The sequence below is a fragment of the Schistocerca piceifrons genome, chromosome 10 (assembly GCF_021461385.2).
Source record: "Schistocerca piceifrons isolate TAMUIC-IGC-003096 chromosome 10, iqSchPice1.1, whole genome shotgun sequence".
NCBI lineage: Eukaryota > Metazoa > Arthropoda > Insecta > Orthoptera > Acrididae > Schistocerca > Schistocerca piceifrons.
Window position 1 is genome coordinate 65,557,978 of NC_060147.1, and position 13,465 is coordinate 65,571,442.

General features: G+C 43.5%; 1 protein-coding gene across 1 annotated transcript in view; it reads left to right on the top strand.

Moving 5' to 3' along the window:
* Positions 1-6,069, top strand: part of LOC124718697 (formin-like protein 20) — a 63,807-nt gene extending 57,738 nt beyond the window's left edge. The window contains exon 4 of the mRNA XM_047244319.1: positions 5,959-6,069. Within this exon, the coding sequence (XP_047100275.1) occupies positions 5,959-6,069 (111 nt within the window). The remainder of the gene's footprint in view (positions 1-5,958) is intronic.
* The last annotated feature ends 7,396 nt before the right edge of the window (positions 6,070-13,465 follow it).

Below are 13,465 nucleotides of genomic sequence, written 5' to 3' on the forward strand. Positions count from 1 at the left end.
CGTACCTCCGCCGGGACCAGCCGCACAGTCCTTGACTGCAGCGCCTGAGACGGCTCGGCTAATCCGCCGTGGCGAATTTTTGTGACACGAGGAATCCACCTACGCATTATCGGATTATTAGGTGCCGGCGATTCGTGTAGATGGTCCACTGTGACACAGGATCTTGAAATATATGGTGGTCAGGTATCACATTATTTAGTTACGAAGGCTGAGGCATTGTTGTAAATAAAATCAACAGACCCAAGCGATCTGCACAAAAAAAAATCATGTTTGTAAACTTAATCACAGCGTGAGTCGCCGTACAGCAACTGAAACCTGCAACCAACAGCGATTAACAAACTGACTATCAATCACGCACGCAGAGGCGGTAACATACGCGCAGCGTCTTACACAAGTGAATGCCTGGCTACTTTCACTTTGCTAAGAAGTTACGGCCGCCAGACGGACGTAAATCTCTCTCCTGGACAGCAACAGCCTCGTGTAATAACAGACACATTCTCGTTAAACTGTGCACAATTAAGAGCGATTGTAGACGTCCGTGCTTCGGTTCGGCCGCAGTGCAGTTCGTCAATCCTCTCGTGATTTCGTGCTGACCTATCGCAACCATTCTGCGCTTTTTCGATACATTACCACACTACGGGAAGTGTTCGCCGAAAAAACCGAGAATCAAATTTTCTAAAACTTACACTCCAGGACTTAGAGATAAAATATTACCCATTCCATTTCCAGAGAACACTGGTCACCATGGAGGGCTGTGGGCGGTGCAGGACTGGTACCACGCTGGCGTATGACCCTCCATCGTCGACGTTAATCGTAGTGAGGTATTCTGTGTGTAACAGTCGGTTATGTGGAGCCAATATAGTAAGGTGTGTCGACGTGACAGAATATGACGAAGGAACTGCTGTGTGTGGACATGCCCACTACAACACCATGAATGAAGCTACCCTATTTGTTGGTGTATCATCGCGGACCGTCCACCTTGTCTAAACGGGTTAGTACTCCAGTCGTGGCCACTCAACACGGATTAACAGCAATATTTGAAACTCAACTGCAGCTGCTGCTGTCACTAAATACCGGTCCATCTGAACCAGTTGGCGAGCGAACACTGAGGAGGGAACTACATGTAACGAGAGTTTGCGGTCGAGTATCTCGCAAAAGGGCATTGCCCACAGCAGCACTTAAAGCTGCACGTCTGTAATGGACCAAACAACACAGAAACTGGACAGTAGCTCTCTGCAGGCGGATATCGTTGTCAGCTCAGAGACGTCCAGAGACGATGATTGTATCAGGATGAGAATGCATCCTGACATAAAGCAGCATATGTGAAGTGATGCCTTGTGGACACTAGCATTCCTCAGATGGGCTGGTTTGTTCAGAGTCCCGACATCAACCCTACTGAATACCTCTGGGTTGAGTTACAACATCGGCTTCACTCTAAACCCCAATGGCCAACACCACTAACCTCTCTGGTTTCAGATCTTGAGAGCGAATAGTCTATCGTTCCTCCATAGGTATCCAAGCACCTCACTTAATGTGTGTTGAGTAGTGTTAAAGCCGACGTAATCACGAAGGGAGGGCACACATTACACTGATGTCCACTCACAGCTATTCGAACGCTTTTTATCAGAGTGTATGCAGTACCCAATGAGAATCACTGAATTAATGATTTCTTTCGGCGGGAGGCACGAATTGATCACTTGTAGTTTCGGTGTTGAGAGCAGAAGGTTAATTATTATTGATCTGGCCATTGTAGATTTTTAGGTTGCTTATTGGTTTTCATCTTTATTTGTTTTAATCTACGTTTCCTGAAAAATGGCAGGATTGCTAGGGTCGTTGTTATTGATTTCCGATGTTGTGGTTACGTTGGGACCTGACAGCATAGGTTATATTGTTGTTAGTGAAACGAACAGCAGTCACATTTAAATTCATAACTATCGGCTTGAATGTGGTCCTCCCTTCCCACCCTCCCCTATCCCTGCCCGCACTGTTCCTCCTCTCCCACTGATCATCCAAGAAACGTTGGTGACAGATTGACCGGTAATATAGCCCTACGTCTAAGCTAAGTTGAAAGGTGGTAAAGTGATTCTGAGCAGGCGAAACCAACGAACGGGCACAGCAGAAAATGGTTATGATAACAGGATGGTCTGCAGTGTAACCCTAGTACTAGGTTAGGTTGAAATGTGATTACTTTGTTATACGTTGACGAAGGCAACGAAAGTGAACACAAAAAAATTATTTTGGTAACGGGTTGATCTGTGGGGTACCTGAGGTCCGGGTTAGCCTCTAATGTGACAAATTCGTTGTGAGATGGCGAAGAACCCGAGGACTAGATTGGGTTGGAATGTGGTTATTTTGTTGTGAGTTGACGAAGGCAACGAATGTGAACACCAAAAAATTATTGCCGTAACAGGTTGATCTATGGCGTACCTGAGGTCCGGGTTAGACTCTAATGTGACGAATTCGTTGTGCGTTGGCGAAGGCAACGAACCGAAACACGAAAATATGATTGTAGGTAAAGGTTGATCTTCAGCTTTGTCCCACGTATAGGCTACGTTGCAATCTAATAAACTGGTTGCGAATTGATATAGTCAACGGTAGTGAACACCAGAAAAATTTGTAATAACAGACTGATCTGTAGAGTAGCCCGAGGTCTACGTTCGTCATTGCAGTCATCTACATCTGTGACTTACATTCGACTTTTATGCAGTTTTCGAGGACGTGGTGAAACGTCCCCTTTTGAAAAATTATACAAGACTGTGCTTAAACTGACACACAATATTTTTTTTTTTTTTTAGCGCAACGCAAATTGACTTTCAAAAATCTCTACAAAAGAATGGCCGAAACGTCCCCTTTTGAAAAATTATACAAGACTGTGCTTAAACTGACACACAATATTTTTTTTTTATCGCAACGCAATCTGACTTTCGAAAATCTCTACAAAAGAATGTCCCTGACTAACATTAACCTACACCTTTCACAAATCACTTACCTCACCAAAAATCTTCGTTACTCGAACTACTGCAATACAGCGAGCGCCAATGTTGCCAGCTAAATAAAAGATTCAAACTACTGAAGGCACTAACTACTGATAGGCATAGTGAGCAAATGAAAGATTTTGATAGAGAACAAACAATGTATTTACCTTAATAGTCATAATTGACATCCAGTCTTACAAATTTCAAAACTCCGCCATCTCTCCCCCCACATCCACCACTGCTGGCGGCTCACCTCCAACTGCGCAACGCTACGCGCTGTTAACAGCCAACTGGCCAACGCTACAATGGCAGACAACAATGCCAACCAGCCACAGACTGCACACAGCACAGCCAGTGATTTTCATACAGAGCGCTACGTGGCGTTACCAACATAAAAACCTAAATAGCCTACTTACAGTGGTTAACTTGAGATCCAATAACATAAAATACCAGATAGTTTTATTTACAGGACATAGAAAATTCCAAACGAGCAGTGTGATTAGTTACGTGCATCAGACGCATGATTCGTCGTGTTCATTTACCATCATACTTCTCGCGAGCCGTCACGAACAGCAGCACGCAACTGAATATTCGCGGACAGCGTCAGTCCACTTTTACCGAGAAATAAAGTAAGGTTCAGTTTTGTAGGCGATATGTTTTTTGTTAATAGACCACAAATCTTGAATCTGCTTAAGCCAAATGATCATAACTACTTCTTGGAGTTCACTCGCACTTCGTTGTTTGCCATTCGAAGACTTCACAGCAATCTAAAACTGACGGAAAGTCGATTTTCTTCCCGCATCGTCGGAGCAGCAAATGCTGAGCCTGCTTCTGTTTTGCAGCTGTGTTCAGCTCGACGCAGGCGAAGTAGTGCAGTTCGATCTTCACGTAAGTGATTGCTGGGAGCATCCGTACGGTCACCAGAAATAGACATCATTATCTCTTGGTAGCAAACCATCACACAATCTGTGAATACTGCTCTGGTTGCATAGTACTGCACGACTCCTTACCTTCTGATGATGCTACATAACATAGAAATCTCTCTACCAATTTAATTCAAAGTACTAAGAATTTCGCTAAGAATGGTTGAGGCAGACTGTGCAATCAACCTTACAAGGGCAGGCCAGCTTCGGCAACTATGATAGAGGTCAGTCTCTAATAACCTCCATATCGACGGCGCGTTTATCTCTAACTCCCCTTTCCATTTTTAATTATTAGCATTTTGCCTCGTCCATAGCATGCGGAACGTATCTCTCTGATCCTATGATTCTTTTCCTGTGTTGAAATCTCCGTAAAAATGATTGTTTATACAGGGGTTGGACAACACAGTAAGAACACCTCGAAAAAAAACATGTACTTTCCGGAACATCGTTTCGATTAATTTTCAACACACTCAAGTTGTACCTACTTTTGCCTCCGTCTGTAACATCCTGCGCGGTGTTCGTGTTACACAGACATTTGTCGTACTGGTGTTATGCTGACTTACCAATATGGACCTTGCAGACTTCCAGCGATGGCAAACAGTCGATGCTGGGTTAGGTGCTACAGCAGAGAAAGCGCTAGGGGCACTAATGTTGCTTTATTTGCTATCAAGCCAAAGTTCACGTGATAAATACAACAGTAAAAAGATATAAACTTATCGATAGAGAGAGAATATATCATACGGAATTGTTATTTCTAATACGAAGAGGACCATCTCGGAAGTAAAACCTGAGTTTGATATGCCTCCTGTCAAAACACTGCCAACAAAAATAGCACCACAGGAACTGGTTAAATGAAACTTTCACGGTCTCGCTACAGTTCATAAACCACTGGCAGCCTAGACAAACGAAGAGCTGCTGCCCCAGTGGTGCACATCGCACAAAGCCTGCACTACCAATTAAAAAATGCAAATCCGAGGAATTTACGTGTGAACTGCTCCCCGACTACTGAAGATCCTTACTTATGGAGAACATCATGGCGATACGTACAGTCCAGGTCATCTGTTATATTTCTCACTCTTCGTTTATGTATACTGATAAAACCAGACGAATTTAGAAGTGCATTAGTTCGCGTTATAAAGTGGATGGTCTTGATAGTCTAGATACTCACGTCGTGGCTTCCACCAGATCCTTCATTCCAGAGGAAGGTAGTTGATAAACTTTTCTCTTACATGGCACCGAAACTTACCACGCATCTATTCACATGATAATCATGAGGATGAAATATAGACTACCCTTACGAAACTGAACCGAAGAAGAGCGAAGCATCCTATTCACACGTTTCGTGGAACAGACTCCACGAGACACGGAAGGCGTTTCAACCGCCATCCTCAGTGCACAAAGATTGGTAAGTGCTGGGCTCACATCTCACTCAAGGATTTCCCAGATGCACTCTGTATAGTCTTGAAGAATCGGACGCACACGATAGTGCAACAGGATCCTGTATCATTTGGCAGTCAGAAACGAAGGTAGAATATCACGGTACTATCCATGTACTATACAATCGGCTCGAGAATACCCCCCTCACCTGCTTGAAATTTGCCCCGCAGGGCGTGTTGATAAAGTATTGCATGTATTGTAAAATATTTTTCATTCAGCGTACAGTTAGAAATAGTTAGATATCTCCGGGGTGTACCAACCGCGCATCGACACTTTTTACAGCCTTTTTCCCAGGCACATTATGAATGCTGCAAGGCCTGGACAGGAACTTCGTTCAGGCATGTAGTCAGGGCAGTTCATATTGCCTGTGTTTTTTGAGGGCGGTCTTAGTCCTTGGAAACAAAAATAAGTCTACCGAAGCCAAGTCGGGATTGTAGAGGAACTGGCAACGTCGCCAATTCTTCCTTCGCCAGAAACTCACAGCGCAGAACAGTGAGGCTGTGATTTTTGTCGTGATGGAGCACAGCGTCGCCAGTCTGTTCTGGAAGTATAAACTCTCTGTGGACGACAAAGACAATCAGAATTATTTTCACTTTTGACTTGCTCATTCTTGCCTTCTGCAGTCTGGAAAATGCCGGGGTGTAACACTGGGCACTCTGGCTCTTTCTCTTCACGTCATGGATGAGTTGCGTTACCCCGGATACCAGCACTGTGTGCTGGTCCAGGAGAGTTAAACTCAGTTTTGTGTGTGTTTTTGATAACAGCATGTTTACCTTAATGATAGGTTGCGACAGTTTTTTTTTTTTTTTTTTTGATTAGGTCTTGGAGAGAAAAGGTTGACTACGTAGAAAAATGTTGGGAGCTATTAAAAAAGACAGCTGTTCACATCTTCGTAACGAACATCGACACAAGAAAGCCATTCATTAATGTCCCTCTGCGCTCTACACATTGTTTTGAAATATTTCTTCTATTTTGCATCTGGTCACAGTTCTTTAGGGTGTCCAAGACAAATAGGACACCTTGCTTGTGTATAGATGTGTATACATGGAAAAAATACAAACTACAAATCCAGAAGTATTGGATTCGATCCTGGGTCTGTCATAGAATTTTCAGTGCCTTGCCTCGTCTTTCAACTCTGAGAATGACTTCTCAATGTGAAAAATATCTAATTGCAGTGCATTTCGAAGTTCACGTTAAAGTATACGCCCGCCTATAACGGTCCGAGCAAGTCACTACAGAGTTCTAAGACGTGCAAGGACTATGGCTTATGAAGCACTAGGGTGTTCAAAGCAACCGTCTGGCCGAGGCCACGTTTACCTGAGGTCCATCGATACTCAGGAGGATCTCGGTTGCCACTGATGGCCCTGCACCGTACCAAGTGGTTGTTCATGCTGTTTTGTCCAACCCCTAGTGTCGGTCCAGCGAGCTGTGGGCACGCCATCTTCTGCTGGGGCAGTGTGTGTGCAGCAGTTACTCATTTGCTTTTTGTTTTTCGGTCCACGTATGCGAGGAACTAAAGGCAGCGCGCAGTGGGCGGCGGGCGAGCATTACACGCCGCGGGGCTTCTCAAGGGACGACATGCAGAGGTACCTGCGCCACCACCAGTCCGTCATCCAGGACCTGCGGCTGCGCTCCGACTCAAGTAAAGCCCTCTGACTCTCTCTCTCTCGGCTCGTACTAACACCGCGGTAGCCTCACGTAGCACTAACACCGCCCAATGACTCCGGCGGCGCTCCGGCCCTACTACCCTCTCCACTAGTCCACTTCTCTCTCCTACTCATCGCTTCGGCGCGCGTCTTCCAGCACTAACACCAGTAGCAAAACTGTAGATCATCTCTTCGTCGAGCTTTCTGAGTTGTGTTTTTCGATTTTTTTCGCATAGTAGTGTTGTTGGTTAACGCTTTTGAAATGTGTCAGTTCTATATCGTCTTCGTTGATTCTGTCTGCGTCTTAGATAGCGCTGTCTTCGTAGTCTGTGTAGATTGTCACTGAACCAGTTATAAGCTGAGCCAGTTCTAAGCTTGCACTGCAATTTTGTCTTCGTATTGTCTTTTCAGAAAGCTGTGATGGCAGAATACCCTTCATTATTTATTGTTTGCTGCACATTTTCGAAAACACTGTCTATACAGAAAAAAGTTTGTGAGTCTTTTTCCAGGTTATAGAGACCGCAACTGTACTCTATTTTGGGCTGCTGATTACAGTATTGGTACTACGTTCTGTAACAAAAGCTCAACGAATTAGCGAAAACATTATGACCACCTGCTTAATAGAATTTCTCCGACGTTATTCATAATAGCAATTATTTTGAAAATCCTGGATTCTTATCTCCACAACAGCTATTCATCGTCCATACGAAGTAAGGCGTGACACTGAAAAAGTACTACTAACATTTTTTTCCCTTTATTTGGGGGGATTGGTTGTCCTGAGATGTAATTAGGCTGAAAAACACTGTGTACTGGAAAATGCTTATTTGTCTGTCAGCTGTCAAACAGACTGTTGGTAGCCGAAGGAAGAAAGGAAAATTCGGGTTTATCGGGCCATCGACGAGAAGTCATCAGAGATGGAGCACAAGCTCTGATCGGGGATGGTTGGGAAAGTATATCGGGCGTCACATTTTCGAAGGAAACACCCCGGCATCTGTCTTAAGTGATTTTGGGAAACCACCAAACACATAAATATGAATGGCTATCCTCAAGGATGTGAATTCAGTGTCTTACAACTGCGCCATCTTCTTCAGTATTAGTCTAAGCTTATCCACTAATCACCGTGTGTAGCACCTCTAGAAACTAGCTATTGCCTCAGAAGGGTCGCTAATAATACAACAGGCAACCAATTGCAAACTGCAACAACGCCGAACGGGTGCCGATGGGGCATCAACACTCTGAGTGCGAACCTAAAGCCCCTGTCTACGGCACACGCACTTTGTCGACTGCGGACTGCACCAGAATAGTAATCTGAAAGTGGCAATGTGCAAGAGCACAGTATTGCAGAAGTTTGCTCAATTTTATAATACCCTAGCAACCCTAAAACAGGGGCTTCTCCTATGTGCAAGAGGAGGGTTCAGGATCTTGACAGACCTCAGATCCCAAAGACACGCTCCAACCAGCTCATCCGAAAAGCCTAGAGTACAACTAGGGGAAACTTCACTCCTCCACTACCTGATATGAGGAAAGGGAGGGTGAGTGACTTGAGGTCCAATTCTGACATTACTACACTAGTGAAACCTTTTTGGAATGTGAATTCTTGTGAAATACATACAGTGATCATCAGATTCACTTCCAGGGTACATATATGAAAGGGTATTCTGATTTTTGGTTTTGCCACACGTATGGCAGCGCAGTTGTTCTTTCCAAAGTGTATTCTACGCCCCGGTGGCTTAGTAAGAAGTGAGACAACTTCTTTGTTACTAGTCTCAGAGGAAGCGTGTTGCTACGCATTTACAACGTATAAGTGTCACGAGATTGTGTTGTATGCTGCTGCGTTTTGTTTCATTAATCGTACACCACGTTTTCACACGCTGTAGGTATCAGTTTTATCTGAGACGTGATCTTTGTTTATACAGACGACACGTAACTTTAAAAAAGGGTTCGTTCCTTTTTTTCGTAGAAGTGACGACAACGTTCAGATAAAAATATTTTCAGGTAGAAACATTTGCTACAGTGTCATCGTCATAAAAGCAGCCACTGACCTCGTATACTTAGGGTTACCTCCTCAGTCAGCTTGTGGTTGAAATACTATTATCCTGAGAACATCTGAAAGTGAAATAAAAGGCGTCCGAGTATGGACCCATTACTGAGTGAGCGTTCGCAGAGACCGCAGATGCAGACTTCTAAGAGTGGGCACTGGAATCTGTTGGAGCCTGGGGTTCCGATGCATGGTCTGCTGTGTTTCAGCTCGCGAGGACCAGCCAGTAAGACGGGGCGTCGGTGCATCGCGCTAATCGCAAAGTAGGGGCTGTCTGGCGGTCCCTGGGGCCGCGGATGGCGCGTTTCGTTTTACAAGAGCCGCTCTTGTGAAGAACCGCGGCTATCGACCTTCCTCCGTCCCTCTCCAATGTCTGGAGAGTCCAAGACGCAGGACTTCAGAGAGCTTTGCAATCTCAACTAAATTTACCGAATGATTCAACTATAATCGTTAAGTTCGTTTTTTCTCCCTCCCTCTTTTAACTCTGATACAAACCAGGAACCCTCATTGTAGCCCTCCAACCGCATCCCTGTGTGATCGACTGTTAAGAATTTTACCGTCACGTACCTTCTTCCTCTTTTCTGGGCGATTGATACCTCAACAAACCGCGCAAATATTCGAGAGATCGTTTTCAAACAGACATGCTGCCGTAATCTAAGTAAATTGTTCGAAAACCGGTGATGGACAGCGTGTACCAGAGTCGTACACAATGTTACTTATTTATTTTTATTCGTCCAAGGATCATCTCACAACGATGAAGAAATTGTCATGGCAATATAATGACAATCATTTGCTGAATATATGGGTACACAGAAAGTTCAAGTATGTTCCATAAAGCTAGGACAGGTGCTCGGCCGTCGACTTGATGAAGGAACCAACCCAGCTTTTGCCTGTAGTGATTTCGGAAAACCACGGAAAACCCAAATCAAGATGGCTGGACAGAACGAACTCCATGCTCCCGAATATTAGGTCAATGTCTTAACAGCTGCACCGCCTCATGCGGTTGGCCCTACTACACAATGTTACTAGATCTATAAATGGTTTTATTCAGATGACTTATAATATAAAACATTGTTTGGCTCTTAATGTCAGCACACACCACGGGCACCCGATGATGACGTCTGGGCCTTGAAGATGCCGGTATGTCGTTTGCACAAACTTCATGCTATTCGGGAAACAACGTTGAACTATGCTCCAAGTTATAACCCTGGATTCGGTGTGGGGCGGCGGTGGGGTGAGTGGATTGCTGTAGCCTGTTGTGAGATTGTGAACCGCTGAGGGCTACGGCGGGGACGAAGCCCCTCCGTCCTTTTTTAGGTCACCAGTTCAATACAATACAGTGCTCCAAGTTTGTCTTCCTGTTCTTTTTTCTGTCTATTTGAAAGACTGAATCACCATCTATCCCTTTGAGTCAGATGCTTGATGATTATCTCAGGAGAGTGATGACACATTTGCATTTTAGATTTGACATACGATTCTTTTGTAAAAACAATAAACCGTGGTGTATTCAAATGCGACAGGAAGTTGTAATTGTACCCTTTCACTATCACCGACTACTCTAAGTATTCCCAGTAACATTTAGTTGTGTAGTATGCATTGCTTACGAAAAACATTTTGTCTTTTTGAACAGCTGTATTTAAGGAAACTCTTTCATTTCCTTGAGAAATTCATTACAAAATTTTATTCCCTGATAAAAGGTGCTGTTTTGAGCTTTTTATTTGTTTTTATTTGATTTTAAACGAATTTTATTAGCAGGAAACGATGTTGTAGACTCGTTTTACAAAAGCTGTTTAAATAGATGAACATCATGTCTTCTCGAGTACTCCAGAAATATGAGGAAGAGCGTCATTTGCTGAAGTATGTTTGCTGCCAGCGTTTCCGTTTCGTACATTAAAGACCAGATACTCTCAAGGAGGAAGTAAACTCCGCGGTCTGATCGACAAATGGACCTCCTCTCCCGATCTAGCCTTCAGAGTATGTGGGACTGGCAGCTCCGTACTACGAACATAAGTGTACCTGTTCGAAACGAAAACTACGCTTCGTTACGCTGGCTAGAATCATGAGCTATGTCTTCTTCTTCAGGGACAGTCTTGTATTTTAATTCGTCACATCCGCTTTTCTTAGCTCGATGTCATTAAAGGGAAAGAAGATCAGAGACGAAGCACCAGGTCGTTTGAGGAAGGGGGGCGAAGGAACATATCCTGCCCAAAGGAACCATGCCCGCATTTGCCTTAAGCGATTTAGGTAAACCATCGGAAAATCTAAATCCGGGTCATCAGGTGGGGATTTGAACCACTACTTCTCCGAAGGATAGAGCGGTTTCTTAACAACTTTGCCACCCTGGTCAGTAACGTCATTAATGTTCCTTATCTATACAAACGATTTAGGAGACAATCTGAGCAGCCGTCTTAGGTTGTTTGCAGATGATGCTGTCGTTTATCGACTAATAAAGTCATCAGAAAATCAAAACAAATTGCAAAACGATTTAGAAAAGATATCCGAATGGTGCGAAGATTGGCAATGGACATTAAATAACGAAAAGTGTGAGGTCATGCACGTGAGCGCTAAAAGGGATCCGTTAAACGTCGGTTACAGGATAAATCAGCCTAATCTAAAAGCAGTAAATTCAACTAAAGTATTACAATTACGAACAACTTAAATTGGAAGGAACACACAGTAAGTGTTGTGGGGAAGGCTAGCCAAAGACTGCGTTTTATTGGCAGGGCATTTAGAAGATGCAATAGACCTACTAAGGAGACTGTCCTCTTTTAGAATATTGCTGCGCAGTGTGGGATCCTTTTCCAGATAGGATTGACAGAGTACGTAGAAAAAGTTCAAAGAAGTGCAGTACATTTTGTATTATCGCGAAATAGGGGAGATAGTGCCACAAACATGATACGTGCATTGGAGTGGGAATTATTAAAACAAAGGCGTTTTTCGTTGCTACCGGACCTTCTCATGAAATTTCAATCACCAGTTTCCTCCCCCGATCGTGAAAACATTCTGTTGGCACCCATGACGATCATCACGATAAAGTAAGAGAAATCAGGGCTCGCACTGAAAAATTTAAGTGCTCGTTTTTCCCGCGCGCCGTTCGAGAGTGGAACGGTAGAGAGACAGCTTGAAGGTGGTTTATTGAAAACTCTGCCAGTCACTTTATTGTGAATAGCAGGGAATAATCACGTAAATGTAGATGTATGTTTCAACAGTTTAATATAGCTTACCATGTATATCCGAATGACGGTAGACCTTCTCGAAAACCTATTGTGGCGCGAAAAATTGGAAGGCCAGACTGCAGTGTGCTAAGAATTTTTAATTTTGTTTTTCAAATTCCAGACAATTGCTCAAAGTTTTCAATAGAAGTTACAGACCATTTAATTTTGGAAAAATGATGGTACTATCGTTAACTGAAACTCTATGAATGAGTCAGATAATGTGCTTTTATCAATACCATAGCACACGTGAATTCATGTTAAACCGGAAAAAACAAATCTCATTGCTAAGGAAGTTGTACAGTGAACATACAGTTCCACAGTACATTTACAATAAACGTTCAACTAGGTCTCCACCGAGTTCAATTCATTTAGCTGTACTGTATGAACAGATTTTGTTGCTCGTTTCAGTTTCACAGGGTTGTTCTTAATTTGGTCTATTGCATTGACAATGCGAGCAAGTAATGTCTCACGTGTACTGACTTTGTCCTCATAAATAACAGTATATCCATCTCCACACACAAAAATCCATTGGTGTTAAATCGGGGCCGGCCGCTGTGTTCGAGCGGTTCTAGGCGCTTCAGTCCGGAATCGCGCTGCTCCTACGGTCGCAGGTTCGAATCCTGCCTCGGGCATGGATGTGTGTGCTGTCCTTAGGTGGTTTAAGTAGTTCTAAGTCTAGGGGGTGATGACCTCAGATGTTAAGTCGCATAGTGCTTAGAGCCATTTGATCCATTTTTGTTCAATCGAGCCATCTGGGTGGCCACAGACGATTAGCACAATTTTACTTGTAAAATAATCTTTAGTTGTCTGGATGTTCTGGGAAACTACTGCGGATACACGTCTGGGACATGTTTTATTGTATTCACCAGATGAATGCACAACGAAATAAATTTAAATCGTGCTTTACTTGAACCTCGTACAGTTTTGCGATAGCTTCATACTAGCGAAAGCGCTAAATTTCAGGAAAAATTTTTATTTGCCGTAACTCCGTAGCTAAACATTTGCAGACCTATGTTTATATGAACTATTTTCTTTAGTTTTACTTGTAGAATAACATTCTAAAATATTTGCATATCTTAGTGAATCACCCTGTACAGATGTGAAAATTAACTCCTTTCATTTAAATTTGCTCCCAAAGAATTTGTTTTCAAAATTCATTATCTCTGCAAAACACTTTTGAGCGATACTGTACGTCTATAGTCCTGGTACAGGTTAAAATCCCCGCGGAACA